This window comes from Nothobranchius furzeri, chromosome 18 (assembly GCF_043380555.1).
Source record: "Nothobranchius furzeri strain GRZ-AD chromosome 18, NfurGRZ-RIMD1, whole genome shotgun sequence".
In the NCBI taxonomy this organism is placed as follows: Eukaryota; Metazoa; Chordata; class Actinopteri; order Cyprinodontiformes; family Nothobranchiidae; genus Nothobranchius; species Nothobranchius furzeri.
Genome location: NC_091758.1, coordinates 7,124,673 through 7,141,660, shown reverse-complemented (window position 1 = coordinate 7,141,660; position 16,988 = coordinate 7,124,673). Strand labels below are relative to the sequence as shown.

The 16,988-nt window shown below is 41.7% G+C and overlaps 1 protein-coding gene across 1 annotated transcript in view; it reads right to left on the bottom strand.

Annotated features, from left to right (window-relative positions):
* The window catches only part of akap6 (A kinase (PRKA) anchor protein 6), a 348,892-nt gene that overhangs the window by 53,701 nt on the left and 278,203 nt on the right, over positions 1 to 16,988 (bottom strand). Inside the window, exons 16-17 of the mRNA XM_054734609.2 lie at positions 10,841 to 10,987; positions 2,604 to 2,864 (exon numbers count right to left, since the gene is read on the bottom strand). Coding sequence (XP_054590584.2) covers positions 2,604 to 2,864; positions 10,841 to 10,987 — 408 coding nt within the window. The remainder of the gene's footprint in view (positions 1 to 2,603; positions 2,865 to 10,840; positions 10,988 to 16,988) is intronic.

Sequence of the window (16,988 nt, the reverse complement as noted above, 5' to 3'; positions counted from 1 at the left end):
AACCCTTGTTTTACCCATTTGTCTTCTACTAGAATGTTTTACCTTTTTTGGTAATTTGTAATTTGAATTGCTTTTATTTTCGATTTATTCACCATATTTAACTTTCTCTTGTACCATGTTCAGCGCCTTGGGGTTCCCAATAGGGTTGCGGAAGCTGCTTTATAAATAAAGCTTTGATTGATTGATTGATTATTGATTGATGATTGATTGATTGATTGATTATCTACACCAGATCAGTATTTAATAATATTAATGATGCATTTTATGTAAAAGTGCCTTTCAAGAGACACAAGGACATTTCACAGCAGCGGTACACAATAGGTGACCCGCAGGCCAGACGTGGCCCACGAGCCCTCTCTTTGTGGCCCCCAAACCCCACGCGCACCACCCGCCCCCACCTCCAACGGCCGACAGGGAGGTGTAGGATGGAGCTAAGGCAAATAATCAAATAATCAATGCATCGAAATGCGGGCATAAATGATTCTGCATTATACAAGAGTAGCCATAATCACTTATAGTTGAATGTAGTTTTGTTATTTTAATGGCGGCAGCAGCGTAGCATCCAGATATGTCATAATGAGTGTTCTCCACATTTACTGGGTAGGAAACGTTGGTCCTTTATTTGGTACTGCAGGGCTGAGCGTTGGAGTTGTAACCTGAGACCGAACCTGAGCCGAATCAGCCCAATCGGTTCCGTTGGATTTGGGCCGTGAATTATGTTGATTGAGCGGGTTGTCACGCGGCACGCTCCGCTCGCTCAGCGACTAATAGAGAGAGAGAGAGAGAGAGAGAGAGAGAGAGAGAGAGAGAGGATTGGAGGACGCTGCTCCAAACACGCATTATTATTTTCATAATTTCATTATTGTTTCTCCTGGAAGTGCTCAGTCAGACCGAGTTTTGTGATGTCGGGAGATCCGGTTTTGGGGAGGGAGCGGGGTCAGTGACGGTGGCTGCAGCGTAATCATCCCTCTCTTTTACTTTGGGACACGGAGAAGTTAAAAAGAGAGAGAAGTAGAAGTTAGAAGTTTTTGTTCCACTTTATTGTTTTGTTTCATGATAATAAATTGATGTTAAATTCAGCTTAAAGAGAAACTGGAAGGAAGCTTTGGTTCATTTTAAGTTACAGGAGGTCCTGTTTCCTGTCTGCTCCTCCAGAGACAGCGTGGACATGAGGGTTACATGGTGAGGGTCCCACAGGACAGCTTAGTGGTTAGCTGGTTAGCGATGGAGATCATCAGATGGGTCATTTAATCCTAATCCAGCCCACAGCGTTCTGCTGGTGTTATTATCAGCAACAATAAGACATCTTAAATATTATTGGATGTTTAGGATTTGTAATGTTTTATTATTTTCTGCATTAAACAGAACTTGGTTCAGTCTCCAACGTTTCAGAAACGTGACCTTTGGGTTCAAATAAAATAAACTAAATCAAACATTTAATTTGGTGTTATTTCTTACACTCTTGAACTGTGGCATAAATATTTGACTAAAGAGGCTCAAGGACATCAAAAGTAATATATGAATCTATTATGTATTTTATCATTTAAATTAAAGGCAAGAATTGGATGTGTCCGTTAACTTTTCAGTATTTTTTCAGATTTTGTGAGTATTTGTAAAGCGTGGGTTTCTCAGCCTGAGGTGTGGTGTTGAATGACGAAAGATTTTTTTACTTTGTTAAATCTTCTTGAATGTTTAAAATGTTTTGTCCTAAGGACTGTTGTTAATGGAGAGCTTTTGGGGGATGTCAGGTTGTGTCAGACACTGTTTTTGATTTGAAAAAAAGCAATTATCTGACATCTTCTATTCATCGATGAAAACAAATACATGTGAAATAATTGTGATGCATCGAGATATCGAATCGACTTGAATTGTCGACCCAATAATCGTAATCAAACTGGGAGACAAGTGAAGCTTCACACCTCAGATTGACAGTGTAGGAACGGCAGCGGTGTGCATTCACTGCTGTAATATTGCAGGCTGGAGTAATGCCCCCCCCCCCCCCCCCCCCAAGCTTATCAAACCATACAGCCAAATTGATTTTACAACCCAGACTCCACAAGCTCTCTCAGACACTTAAGACATGTTTTGCTAAAACATCTAGCTTCCATCCATCATTCCACTCATCTGTTATCTGCACAACCATCAGTTCATTCATACTCTGTCATGTACATGTGCATGTAGTTTAGGAAAATAGAATTAAAATCATTTTATGACTATATACTTGACTCTGTCTGGAATAATGTGAAGTGTGTTTGTTCCCTGAATAAGTCAAAGAACCTAAAGGAATATTAAATTCAAAGACCAATCAGATTGATATTTCATATTTATATGGAATATCACATCTTATTAATCATTTCATAAATAAGTAGCTAATCCTTAACACTACAACTGGAATTATTTGGTTTAGATTTTAATATTTAATTCATCTTCAAGTATCTCGAGTTTGGGGTCTGAGTTTTGCCAGATCTGCCTAATGGTTAAACAGGCAGAGCCTTTCTGTTCTACATGGATAGACCATCATTGAGTGTAAGGGTAAAAAAAGATTTGACATCTTTATAGCAGTCAGAACGGTAATGAAGCCACGCATGACCTGCTTGTCCTACCTTGAAGCTTGGAAGTTGCTCAGAGGCATCTTTCTCCTGTCGGAGGCAGGAGTTAAAGATGAGTAGTTCTGTGTCTCGCAGCCATGCCTTCAACTCCTTGATCCGAGCCTCCAGCTGCTCCAGGAGTGAAGTAGTTAGTGGGGACAAGGCCGAGCGGGGGGTTGCAGCAGCAGCGCCTTGACTGTCCACCAGAACAGTGTTCTCATTGGATGGTAGCCTTTGCCCAGAAGAGCAGGACATTGAATGCTCTGAGAGAATTTTCTGGACAAAAATAAATAAACAACAGAAGTAAGAAAAAACAAATAATAAGACCGGGATCAACTGAAGAGGCCACCAATACTCAACCACATGAAGGAGCGCGATCACACACAAGATGGTGGTGGTGCTACAATATGCTGTAGGGATACCTGTACCTACTGTGGCTGAACTCAGAGCTATTTTTCCCTCCGCACAGAAAGAGTTGCAATGCCCTAATTAGTTCAAAACAGTCTTTGACCCCCGCTTTTTAACACAAGTCCCCAGGAGTCCACTTGAAGGGCTTAACTTGAACAATGCAGAGAAGTTTAGTCAGCCATCAGCGTCAGCTCTGAGGACGTTTACAGCCGGTGAACTAAACTGTAAGCAAGGTAAAAAATAAAAAATAAACTTTTCTGTGTTTTAAACAGCACTAAAAGTGCTGTTTAAAACTAAACACAGCAATTAGTCTAACTACATCTGGTACTCTGCTTAACGTCACACACCAACTCTTGCCTCTTCTTTAAAAACAAGGTAACTTTTCACACCCTCAAAACCAGTTAATGAAACAGGGAGTATGAAGTTCTCTGCCCTCATTATTTTAATCTTATTTTCTTTCCCCGTGTCCTGTCTGGCATCAAAGCGTCTGCTTTAATGTCACGCCTGATACTTAAAACTTTATTGTTATTGTTTTTGGATGTTTTTGAAATCCGACCAGACACAGAGACAGAGATAAAAGAGAAAGGAAAAGCCAAGGGGGGGGGGTCCACAAAAATAAACAACCAATGATGAACAAGAGTCTGCTTCTAGACGTGCAGAAGGAGAAAACACACACAACAAGAGCAAGCTATCAATGTGTCAACCTGATGAGAGAATATAAAATCAATATTGTTTAACCGAACAATCACACGCTAATAAATCACAGTGCATTTAGTACCCACCACAGCCTTAAGACCTGTATTGAATGTGCCCAAGTCCATACTTATGAGAGCACCATGTGAGCACCTGTGTGTGTACACGTGCTTGTTTATGTAAGGTTTTTCTATAGGAGCGTCCAATAGAGAGTGTGAGGGGCCACAGATCTGCCCCCCAAAGATGTGTGGGAGATGAAGGGAGCTCCAAATCCCAGAGATCCAGGAGCTGCCCCAGAGCACAGGGACCCCAGGGAGACTGTAACCAGAAAAGCCCCAGCCCCCTCTTGGGAGGCACAGAGGATTTCCCCGGGGGTCACAACCAGCAGTTGGCAGAATCCCGGGAGATATTAGTGGCAAGCTCACAGGCCCGCCCGCAGCCTCCCACCCCCTAGCCGGCTGAGCCCGGAACCCAGCGACCTGGGACCCAGGGCCGACGACCCCCGCTGGGGACCCAGCAGAGCCCAGGGACCCAGACCCCATCAGGCAGCCACCAGGATCAATCAGGCAGATGCCAAAAATCTTAAACTCCCTGACCCGGGAGCCGCAAAAACTCAGGCAGACCAAGGCACCATACTCAGCACCAAATGTGGAAGGGGAAGGGTAGGCGAAGATGTGTAGATGCACAGGAAGTCCCAGGAGAAATGTCACAGAAATGAGGAAATGGGACACATACCCCGCACCCCTCAAGGTCCTATGTGCATGTTTGTGTGATGATTTGAGGGAGCAGGAGGAGGAAAATGTATGGAGATGAGGAGGAATGGCCGGTTGGCCTAATGCCTCCAGGGAGCCAGCTCCCCCACTGGCCCCAGTAGGCACCTCTGTTCCCAAAATGCCACCCAGGGCATGGAGACCCCAGCCCATCTAGCCAGTCTAGCCAGGACCCAAAGCAGCAGCATTGCAGAACCCCACAGAGTCCGAGAGCACCAACCCAGCCCCACCCCAGCAGAATATCTACTCCCATCCCTGCATTTGCACAACTTACAGAAATTAAGACAGGAGACATCCAGGTAAGGTTGAGTCCTCCCCCTCCTGGACATCCCCCTCCCCCGAGGTGGGACAGAATTGTTAATTTTTCAGAGGAGCCAAGTTCTTTGCCCTCGTTAACAAACAGCTGCCCTAACTTCAACACCTTCACATGTGGAATTTTGGACATCTTAATGTCATGTCACCTTCTCACAGGGTTTAGCTTTGTTCTATAGCTTTTTGTGTAGGTTTTGTTGCATGGCCAGGCTGAAACTTGCCAAATCAAGGCTCTGTCTTGGTCAGGAGACAGTCACTGCGTTTACATGAGCAATTAGGTCCATCTGCGGCAATGAACTGGGAGACTTTATCCCAGTTTACATGTAACCGAATCACTGAATGAAGTGTGTTCCACTCTGCTGCTACCTTAGGTGGTGACATGCACCCTTTCATATCAGTATTCTTCTGGTCATGCCAATAGCAACACAAATAGTAAGCAAATGCTGGTAGTGAAGCAGACAAAGTTAACCCTCTCAGGCTCAAAATAAGTTTTGACAAAAGGACAAACAACTAAGTCCTTCAGGGGTACTTTTGAGTTAAAAACTACTCATGAAATACCCATGTGGAGCTACCAGGTAGGTAGGTAGGTGCAACGCCTGCCTCCAGAGGGTTGAAACAGGATGCGCACAATGGCTGAAGGGATGGACAACAACATCAGTGCAGCTTATTTGGTACGTACTGTACTGTTTGATGGTGTTGCACGTGTTACTTTGTGGTGACAATGCCACCAGAAGACCACTTCCAGTGTCTCGTCAATTCTGAAGGTGGAGTGTCCCATCGGTCGCAGCTCGACTGAGCCTTTTACATGCAGCGGAAGTTGGGATGCAACCACATTATCTGGGTACTTCAGCTTGATTAGAACCAGTTCGTCTTCAACCAGACTAAAGCATTTACTTTCATTTAACAACACCAACATCAGTCCATTTAAGGCAATTGTTGAGTTTATTTATGTGTATGTAAACACAACGAGTCTGCTCTGCAGAAGCTCTACAGGAGCTTACATCACTGCCCATGTCCACGTAAGAACAGCTGCCACTTTCTACTGTCCTTGAGCCTTTCTCCCAGCCACAGGAGTAGCCAGGGTCCTGGAAGAGGCTAGCCTGGCCCTGAGTTCATGGGAGGCCCATGCATGGTTTTTAGGTCTGGGGTGTTGCATCTTCTCCTAAACATGGTCCTGAATCTACATGTTATGCCATCAGGTGGAACACCTCTCCACCTAAGCCTGATCGTCGTGTCTAAGCCTGGGTGAGCTGCGGGTCTCTGGTGGTTCTCAGCCAATGTGTTCCGATTCTCATCCTGGCCACAGTTGTTGTATTGTTGCAACCTTTGTGGTAGCCATGTTTTGAACTCCATTATTTTAGTGTGAAAAGGCGGCTGAATTTGACTAACAATGCTTAGGAAGTGAAGCTGGTGTTTTCCAAGGTGTCAGTAGATTTGCTGCTAATTCAGTATCTTGTTTCACCTACTACCGAGCTGTGATACTCACTCATTACTGGGTTATATGGGGTCATTAAGCACTTTGAGCAGCATTTTCTTTTGTATGAAAAGTGCTAAACAAATCAAGTTTGATTGATTGATTGATTGACCCCCGCCCTCAAGGATTTTTACCACACATATGTCCTCCTCACACACTCACACACTGGTGAGGATTAGCTACATGTAGCCACAGCTGCACTGGGGTGGACTTAATGCATCTATACAAACATCTAATACGCGTGTGATTATGTGTGTGTTCATTAGATGTGTGTGTGTTTACGTGTGTGTTCATTAGACGTGTGTGTGTGTGTATGTGTGTGTTCTTAAAGCCTGGTTTATGCTTCTCCGTCAGCTCCGCAAGGGACAGCCACGCACGGATTGACGGAAGCGTTTTGCTCTCATACTTCTCCGTCTCCTGGGGAGTGTTGCAAAGCAATTCCCTGGCAGGACAGCAGAGGGCGTAGCGCTGTTCTGTGGTATCCTGTCATGTATCGGTCCAAGATAGTGTGTTTATATTGTGTTTTTTGTGTATATAAGAGACTTTTAACACGGACATATTTGTCTCTCATTCTCCCACCTCTTCATGCGCTCCCCACCTCTAAACCCATGTTTCCTGTCATTTCCGTCCACAAATAAAACGCTTGCTGCGCATCTTTTCACTCCTCCAGTCACGGGGGGATTAAACGTTCATATTTTTAGAGTTTTTTCGCGAGTTATTCTTCAAGCTTCTCCGTGTCTGCCGCTAGTTATCTTCGGCTCTCTTTATGTTTTTGAGGGCGCAATGGCGGCGCTGTAAACAGCGGTGTCCTGACCAATCACAAGCTTGCGTAATCCGTTTCGTTCGACGGATGTTTAAAAAAGTGGGCTCGACTCCGTACGTACTTGCGTGCCTGCTGGAGCCCTACGCAAGGACGGATAATGGCGTTGCATGTCTCCACACTGACGCAGACGGAGAAGCATAAATCAGGCTTTAGGCGTGTGCGTGTTTATGTCTGTGTTCAATAGACATGTGTGTGTGTATATGTGCGTGTTCTTTAGGCGTGTTTGTGTGTGTTTATGTCTGTGTTCAATAGACATGTGTGTGTGTGTATACATGTAGTTCAGTAGGTGTGTGCGTGTTTATGTGTGTGTTCATTAGACTCTTTCTGTGGTTTTGTGCCACAGAAAGAGTGTGTTGTGTTGAATTGATAAAATATAGACAGTTTTCACCGTCATCATTCAAACAGCTTTTGAAGCGATTTCTCTGTGAAAACGATCTATTCTGTAGCGTGATGATGGACCATGGCCTGCTGGTCGGTGAACCTGAAAGACATCCATTTCCATTGCTCTGATCTGCGTCTGTCTGTGGTTAAATGTGGCATTTCCTCTAGAGTTTAGTGTGATGATGTCAAATAGGCTGATGACATAACCACTGAGCACGTACATCTTTGATTACAAGCTAGCAGTGGTCACATGACCTAAGCTTGTCACTGCTGATGTATCGCTTTAGAAGGCAGAATGCATGGCGTACTGTTGCCTAGCAACAAGGCATGTTATTTGTTCTATTTACTCTTAATGAGTGTCTCCTTATAAACTAGAAATTCCCTGAAGAAACTTTCAAAAGGGGCGTGTCACCTGGAACAAGACAGTGCTTATGCAAATATAAAAAAATGCCACAGTGTGAAAGTGGAAGCCTCTAAGTATTTAATTGTTTTCAAGTACTTCCTGTTTGAACCCAAACTCAGGATTCAGTAAGTCTAAGTCAACACATATAATCTGATCTTCAGACGTTAGAAACAAAGAAATGACAAAAATCTAAAACATTCATTGATTACTTTACAACGGTTTTGTTTTCTTCACCATTTGTATCTGTGTGTGCACATGCATGCTGATACGTGGTCATTCACTGGGCAAGGATAGTTCAGAGCCAAGGCATCAATTTCCCTTAATTCCCAATTTGTGTCAAAGCAGCAGATGCCAGCACAATCCCTGATAGGCCTGTTAATATGCTGCTGAGATTGGCAATGTGGTGGAAAGCCACAAAAACAAATGATGCTTCCTGCATTCCTGTCAAAAGCAGGGAACGGCCTCACACCATCACACCCTACAACTCTAATTCTACAAAAGATTAAATGAGTACATCTAAATGGAGAATAGAAACATCACAAGGGACAAAACAGTAATAGTAAAAACTAAGTGACCATATAGGGAGAAGTGAAACTACTGGGTGGATGGTGTTGGAGGTCGGATGGACAATAGTGGGGGTACTGAGCGGTTTGGGGCTTTCAAGAGAAACTAAGGAGCAAAAACATCATTTTTATGGCAGAAACAAAATAAAAGTGATTAGTTTCTAAAAGTGGTGAAGCAGTTTCTTCAGAATAAAAACTTGTAAAAGCTTCAGAATAAAAGCTCTGAGACATGTTAGACAAATTAATGTTACTTTTTTAATGTATTATTAGTATTGATAATTACCTAAAAATGTTTTGATTTTTGCTTCTCGATGTTTTTAACAACGCCATGACTGTATTCTGGTGAAGTGAATGTGGGTAAGGCTGTTGGGTTAGGGTTTTAACTGGAAAGTCCTTGTGCCATCAAACATCCTATTATTGCATTCTTAATGGTGAATAATACTGGGAGTCAAATGGGATCAGTCCGCAGTTAAGAAGAAACGCCCTGCTTTACAAGTGTGCATTGATGGAGACTGGGAACAGACTCATAAGACAACAAGAAGAGAGTTTGAATAGAAAATGAAGGTCAGGTGGTTCAGAACTCCACTCATAACCTTTAAATTAAAACATCAGATCACGTTGGGAGGGTTGTGGCCAAGCACGAGATCACTCCGTTATTTTTGGATTTGACTAAATTAACATAATATTGGAAGGATGTACAAAGTTAAATTAGAACTTGCTTATATTTGGTAAAACTTCTTTGGTAAGTTCTTGCTGTGTTGCTTTTCTAACCGCATTGTTGGTTCTTTTTTAAATCAGAAAAAAGTTTGTTTTACCTTGCTAACATTTCGTTCTCGGCTACAAACGTCCTCAGAGCTGATGCTGATGGTGGCATCACTTCCTACTCCATTTATCCGCGGGCAGCAGAGGACGTTGTCGCCCTCTACTGCCCGCTCTCCCCTCTCTGATGATGCAGTCCCATGCACGATCCAACGTGTAAACTCCATCGTCCCTGTTCATGGTCCCACATCCACGTCTCCTTATCTCGATAGCTTCTTTTATCCATCTTTTGTATTTCTGTTGTTCGGTGGTTATGATCCGTGTGCTGTCCCAGTCCATTATATGGTTTTCTCTTATGCAGTGATCTGTTACGGCTGTCTTCTTTATTGTACTTTCTGCTTCTTCTTTTGCTGCTCTCGTGTGTTTTCGACTTGTTTCTTTCTCGCACTCCTTTCTATGTTCTATTGTTCGTGTGTTGAGTTGGCGTCCGGTTTCTCCTATGTATGTTTGTTTGCAGAGTTTGGGTTAGGTGGATGAGCACAACAGATGGACGGTTATTTAGTTTAACAATGATCACATGATACTAAATGAACCCGACAGGTATGTTGTGTTTCTCTAATCTTAGCAAACACCTTCAGGACCGACAATTTGAACCACTTCTTTATTGTATTCCTTCTCAAGTCATACAAGTCTGTGAGGGTAAATGGTCTCCCTTTGGTTACAACAAACCGTGTGAACATTTGAGTGGGAATGGATCGTTTTTAGTTAGACTTCTGTTGCACTTGTTCACGCCTGCTATAAAACTTACCACAGATTGTTTTGTTGACACTTACAGAGGAAAACAATAGAAATAAACATTTGCCCCATCACTGAAAATAATAGAGCATAATTGTGTGTGAGTCCAAATGTCTCCTTGTCAGTAATAGGAATTGGATCATGGAATGAGAAGGATAAAAGAAACTCATCTGTTGCTGCTGTTTAATTTCTAAAATGAAATCAGTCTCAGTGATGCTGATACATATATTAATGCACACGTACATACTCCCATGAACGTGTGAAGAATTTGTGTTGGAAACCATTCTACATGTGAGATGAGAGTTGATGCACACACACACACGGGTTGTGTTTGCTACTGGGGTTTCCTTCTGTATTTGTCCTAACGAGTTCAAGGCATCAATGTCTTAAGCCACTGAAGAAGACACTTTGTTTCTTCCAAAGGAAAAATGTCACATATCCAGATCCTGACCCCAGCTAGACCTGACCATGGCCTAACCATGACATGCTACATGAGATGTTCCACACCAAATCAAGATGCCAACCTTCACTTTTCATCCAAGCTATGATACCCCACTGTGGAGTGTGCTCTGCCCGGCTGGTAACTCTAAGATGTCCACAAGTGGTCAAGTTCATCGCTTTGCCACCCAATCAGATTGTGTGCACTGTTAGTTTGCACAAGAACAATGCCAAGTATGTTGCTGACAAAGTTTGGGATGTTTATCTTTTGGTAATGGTCTAATGTCTTATCACGTTGATACTCCCATACTGAACTGAGAGTTTGATTGTAGATTTGTGTAAAATCGTGTTATTGTTTTAAGAACTTCTTGTTTCACTTTTGTTTGTCAAGCTCCATGTACATAAAAGTTGAGATTCAAAATGAAGTCGTTACCTCTAGTTGTCTCCATGTGTGTGTGAGGTTGTGCATTCTGTCGTGGAAGCTGCTGGGTAGGTCATTGCCACTTCTGTTGAAAGACGCAGCACGGCTCAGCAGACTGGCTTTCCTGCTCTCCATCATCATCAGCTCAGTGTAGCTGCTCTGGAAACAGGCAATAGAAGAGATGCATGTCACTCAGGTGAACCCAGATCTCAGTCCGATTGAGGGGACTGGACTTGTAAAGGCACATTTCAAACACAGAGGCAATCCATTGTGCTTTACATTTATCAGGACATGATATGAAATCAACATAAAACACAAATTAAAACACACACATATAGAATTACAGTTTAGAGCTAAAGGAGAAGACCAAGTTACAGCGCAGATTACAGTGGAGACGACGCAGCATTGGAAACAACTCATTTAAAGGCTGATGAGTGCATTAGGGTTTTAGTTTAGTTTTAAACAACACTAGGGTTAGGGCAGATCTGAGGTCCTGGGGAAGCTGATTCCACATGTGAGCAGCATAGTAGCTAAAAGCATCTCCACCGTGTTTGGTTCTGACCCGAGGTTCTACCAGCTGATTGTTTCCTAAGGATCTCAGAGCCCTATTGGGTGTATGTACAGGAATGAGATCGGACATGTATTTTGGCCCCATGCCATTGAGTGATTTTTAAACTAGTAGGAGCACTTTGACATCTATTCTGTAGTTTACTGGTAACCAGTGTAGGGATCTAAGAACAGGAGTGATGTGCTCCGGTCTCTTAGTTCTTGTTAAGAGTCTAGCAGCAGCATTCTGGACAAGCTGCAGTTGCTTCACAGCTTTTTTGGGAAGACCAGTTAGGAGACCATTGCAGCTGTCCAGCTGACTGGAAATAAAAGCATGAAAAAGTAAAGAGCTATTCATGCCCTTTTCCTTAATAACCAGACAGCGTGTGACGAATAAAAAGGGTCAATTTTCACCATCGAATTGACACAGTAACCTTTCATACACGCCAGAGCTGCAAAGTCAAGGTTACGCCCGCTGGAGGATTCAGACGCACAAATCAACCTTTTGTTCACTTATTGTTCTTCAACGCAGACATAAAGAAATTGCCAAGGTCTCCCGCAAAAGCCTTATGTCTCTACGTAAAACAACAAGATGTTTAATTGAAATGTTTGAAAAATCTGTGCTTCAATCAATGAAGTTGAAATGAATACAGCTCTCACAATGATCCATTGCAGATCTTATGATCAGTATGTGTTTGATTTAACACGTTTATCATTATCTACACTCATACACACCTGCATATGATACAAATTAAGGCTAAGGTTCCCCTCACATAAAGTTCAAAGTGTTGAGAATCTTGTATCTGAAGGAAGGCGTGGCTTTCTCAGGAATGTTTTGGTAAAGCCTTCCAGACATGGCACAATCTGATTTGCCAGAATACGCCAGAAATCATAACAAAGTAGTTTGATAAAACAAGAATTACTTCCCGAATAATTCAGTTTCTAGCAGAGCTCCGAACCTGTCAATTTGGAATAAGCATCCTTGAGACATCTCTTTCGACGTACAGTCAAACCCTGTTTGCACGCTGCAAGCTGACACAGCCAGACGGCTCCCTAAGAGCCTCATCCACTTTGGATGCCAATAAGCATTCCAACAACTGTTGTGACCTGGAAACATCTCAAGTCTGGACAGGTCGTATCGGAGTTAATCTACTAGATCCCGGTGCCGTGAGGTCCACCCGACCTCTGACAGTCCGGATCTGCTGGGGGTCTCCACCAGGGTTTGTAGACACAACAGATTGTGTCTGATGCTGTTTCATTAATAATCAACTCTCTAGTTTATAGCGGACAACAAATTCTTTACACCCAGATTTCACAATTTGTTTCAGAAACAACGATTCTGATAAACATCAAGCTTACATCACACCACCTACACATCACATTCCATCACCGCATATTCACTTCATCACATCTCATTATTCATATCTTGTCATGTATAATCATTAGTTTAGAAAAGAATAAAATTCCTTTTTAAGTATATACTTGACTCCGTCTGAATTAATACGAAGTGTGTTTATGGTCCCCAAACAAGTAAAAGTAACTATAATCTTCTGATTAATCATTCCATGATCAATCAGATTGATATTTCATATTCATATGGAATCATCACATCTTATTGGTCATAATTAATTTGCAGTCGTCACGCTATAAAGTGTGAAAGCTACAAGCGCCAGAGCTGTTTTGCAAGGAAAATGTGAAAAAAGGCAGTTTCCAGATGTGCAAGCCTGAGACAGACCCAAAAAGACTCTGTATTATGACCCCAACCAAAGATTCATCGACCTACTGCTGACCTAAAGGGAGTGAATATGTTTTTATTTTACTTGTTTATTTCATGCTTTTTCTGAGGAACATATGTAGGAGTGTCGGAATCAAAAACGTCTAGGAACTTTCACCTATCAACTCACCATCATCATCATCATCATCATAATCATCATCATCATCATCATCATCATCATCATCATCATCATCATCATCATCATCACTGTGTGAATTTGTCTTATTCACGAAGCCCTTCAACAGCACGTCCAACTAAAAAGCATCTTAGCTTTAGTTCAGTTTACCAACATTTGAAAGAGGCACGTTGTCAAACAAAGACCATGCATGTTTATGTAGATTTGTTGCCAGGGCAAAAGCGTCTGATTTTCAAGGACCCGACATGCATTTAGAGTGAAACCTTCAGCATCTCTTGAGTGCTGATGATATCTGCATCTTAGGGAAAGAGGGAAGGAAGAAAAGTAATCTGTCTTATTGTGCCTTTCACAAAACGAGGCCAGGTGTGTCAGGAAAAGTCAACTTCATCTCTCTTCTCGTAATGAGTATCAGACATTATTGTGTCTGCAAATAAACAAGGAACAAAATGAGTTGCTTTAGCATTTCCATTTAAATAAAAAACTGTATTTGAACCAAGTAATTATCTTATGGGATGATTGCTGTAGGAGCGGAGCACACCCCTACTCATTTCTCAAGATCTTTAGTAGCTTTGAGTCCAGCGTCTTGACGCCCTGTCCATCACATGTTCACAAATGACCACTGGGTCCATCTTTTGACTGTGTTTACATCTGAGGCACTAGGACTATTGATGGCTTAAATCTGTTAGACTTTAGGGCTTCAATTGTGTTAACAAGTTACGAGCAGCAGTGTTGAACCTGAACAAGTTTACTGAATGGTTGTTCATAAAATCGTTCATACTTTTAGTGAACGTGAAGTAGGGTTGTGCGATGGGACAATTTATTCAGCCATCAGTGATGGTCTGAGCCGTTACGGTTGTTTTTACAAGAGGCCATTTATTTATTTATTTATTTATCCGCGAGTATGTTTGTTAAGGACAGATATTTTACACTTTACTAACAGAGAACATCGTGGAGCTAGCAAGTAAGAAAAGATCTTCATCAGAGCATCTGAGCAATATCTCACACTTTCTCCGCATATGGCTGCTGACAGTGTGTGTAAGCGGCACTCTGAAGAGGAGCTCAGAGAGTGTCTATGACACACTCAACGTTGTGCACAAGAGCAAATTGTCTTGTGGAAAGTAGAAACCCTTCTGAAAGACTTCTGGTTATTTCATTTGGAGAATTTTTTCCTCATTTTGAAACTTTGGGTTAAAGTGTCTTTCTGGAGTGTTCTCCTTTCAGAAATGATGTATGATTTTACAGAAATCTATAAAATTGATGGTCTCATCATGTACTGAGGTAAAATATGAGAAATACATAAAATTTATTTATTTATTTTTGCTAAGCACGCCCCCTGTCCTGCAGAGCTCCATGCAATAGGAAACTGAGTGCCAACCAGAACTAACCAATAGCATTAGACTACCGCTTACATGCTTCAAATTTAAGGAATACCTCGATTGATGCAGAGTTGAGGAACTTTTCATGGACAAGGAAGTCTCTAAAATATAAATATATGAGAACACAGCATGACATGAGAATAATACCCATAAAACAACGTGTTTTAGGTGTTTGTCGGCTACAGAAGCACATTTGTAAACAGAAACAGGAAGTCACCATCTTAATAAAACGGATCGAGAGATTATTTGTGTGATTGCTTGTCAGCCACTAGATGGTGCCATTAGATAAAGGATAAAGGAAATACTCCAGAAAAATACTTAAACTAGTGCTTGTTATTCAGCACCTGCTTCGAGTGTGTCAGCGGAGTGCGGATTCATCCAGAACAACATTTAAAAAGTCTGTCTGAGGGAAAAATCGAGAACCTCATGACCTCTAGAGACATCTGATTACAGAAAAGCTGCAGGTGACCAGTTCAGGTTTACGTGAAGAAGAAGAAGAAAATATCATTTCTATAGCGCCTCTCAAGATAAAAATCAGGAGGCGCTACGTGGAGCAGAAGGAACATGCGTTCGGGCTGCAGCAGGTGGAATGTTCCCACTTTAAGTTGTTTTCATTAATTATATGTTATGGAGCACCCTGTTTAGCTTGTTTGAACTAAATATAAATTACAAATGAAAGGAAACTTACCCGTATTGAATGATTATTTATTATTGTAAAAATGAAACTGATGGATATAAATCGACCTCTGGCCGGAGTAAATGCTCACTCCTCAGAGTGAATCCAAAAGCAGCAGAGATTCTTTGAATTTCTCAAACTCAAAAGAAAGAAACCTAGTGGCCTATGATTAAAGAAACCAAGACTCAACCGGGAATACATTATATAATCCTGAAAGAATAAACAACACTTCCAGAGACTTTAACCAAAAGTTGTACTCACCACATATAAACCCATCAGATAACGAGATCAATGAGTTCTTTGACAGGATAACACCTCCTAAATGATCAGATAGCCAAGTTACAGTCCTGGACTCGCCACTAACATCAGCTGAGCTCCAGGAAGCCCTTAAATCCATGCCTAATAGGAAGGCTCCAGGTCCAGACGGGTTTCCAGCAGAGTTCTACAAAGAATTCTGGAGCATTCTGTCTTCGACATTCTTCAGAAAGGTGAGGGAAATTGAAGAGAGCAGCAGATTACAGCCAAACATAAATTCTGCCAATATTAGTCTCTTGTTAAAACCAGGCAAAGACCCTGGATTTCCTACCAGCTATCGCCCAATTTCCCTTATTAATGTTGATCTCAAAATAATTTGTAAAGCCCTGGCAAAAAGATTAGAGAAGGTAACCCCCTTCATAATACACCCTGACCAAACTGGTTTCATTAAGGGTACACAGTCATCCACAAACCTAACAAATATCCAACAAACGTCTAACAATCGTCTAACAAATGTCAAACAAACATCTAACAAATGTCTAATAAACATCTAAAAAACATCTAACAAACATCTAACGAACGTCCAACAAACATCTATCATACGTCTAACAAATATCTAACAAACGTCTAACAAACAACTAACAAACGTGTAACAAACGTCTAAAAAACATCTAACAAACATCTAAAAAATGTCTAACAAACGTCTAAAAAACTGTCACGATCAGCCACTTCCCTCTTGACTGTGTCTCTCTCCTGCCCCGATTAGTCCAGATTGTTTTCACCTGTCCCTCGTTAACCTGCCAATGTGTTCCCAATCAGCCTCGTGTATTTATACCACATGTTTTGCTCCTGTCCTTTGTCAGATCATTGTTGTTTGTTGTCACCGTTGTGTTTGTTCCTGCCGTTCCCGTTCTGTGATTAAATTCGTTTTTACGTTCTCCGTGCCTGCTCTTCTGCCTCCAGAACCCACCACCACACATGGTCCACCATCTCCAGCCACACACCATGACAAAAACATCTAACAAACATCTAAAAAATGTCTAACAAACATCTAAAAAACATCTAACAAACATCTAAAAAATGTCTAACAAACGTCTGACAAACAACTAACAAACGTCTAACAAACAACTAACAAACGTCTAACAAACAACTAACAAACGTCCAACAAACGTCTAAAAAATGTCTAACAAACATCTAAAAAACATCTAACAAACATCTAAAAAATGTCTAACAAACGTCTAACAAACAACTAACAAACGTCCAACAAACATCTAAAAATTGTCTAACAAACATCTAAAAAACATCTAACAAACATCTAAAAAATGTCTAACAAACATCTAAAAAACATCTAACAAACATCTAAAAAATGTCTAACAAACGTCTAACAAACAACTAAC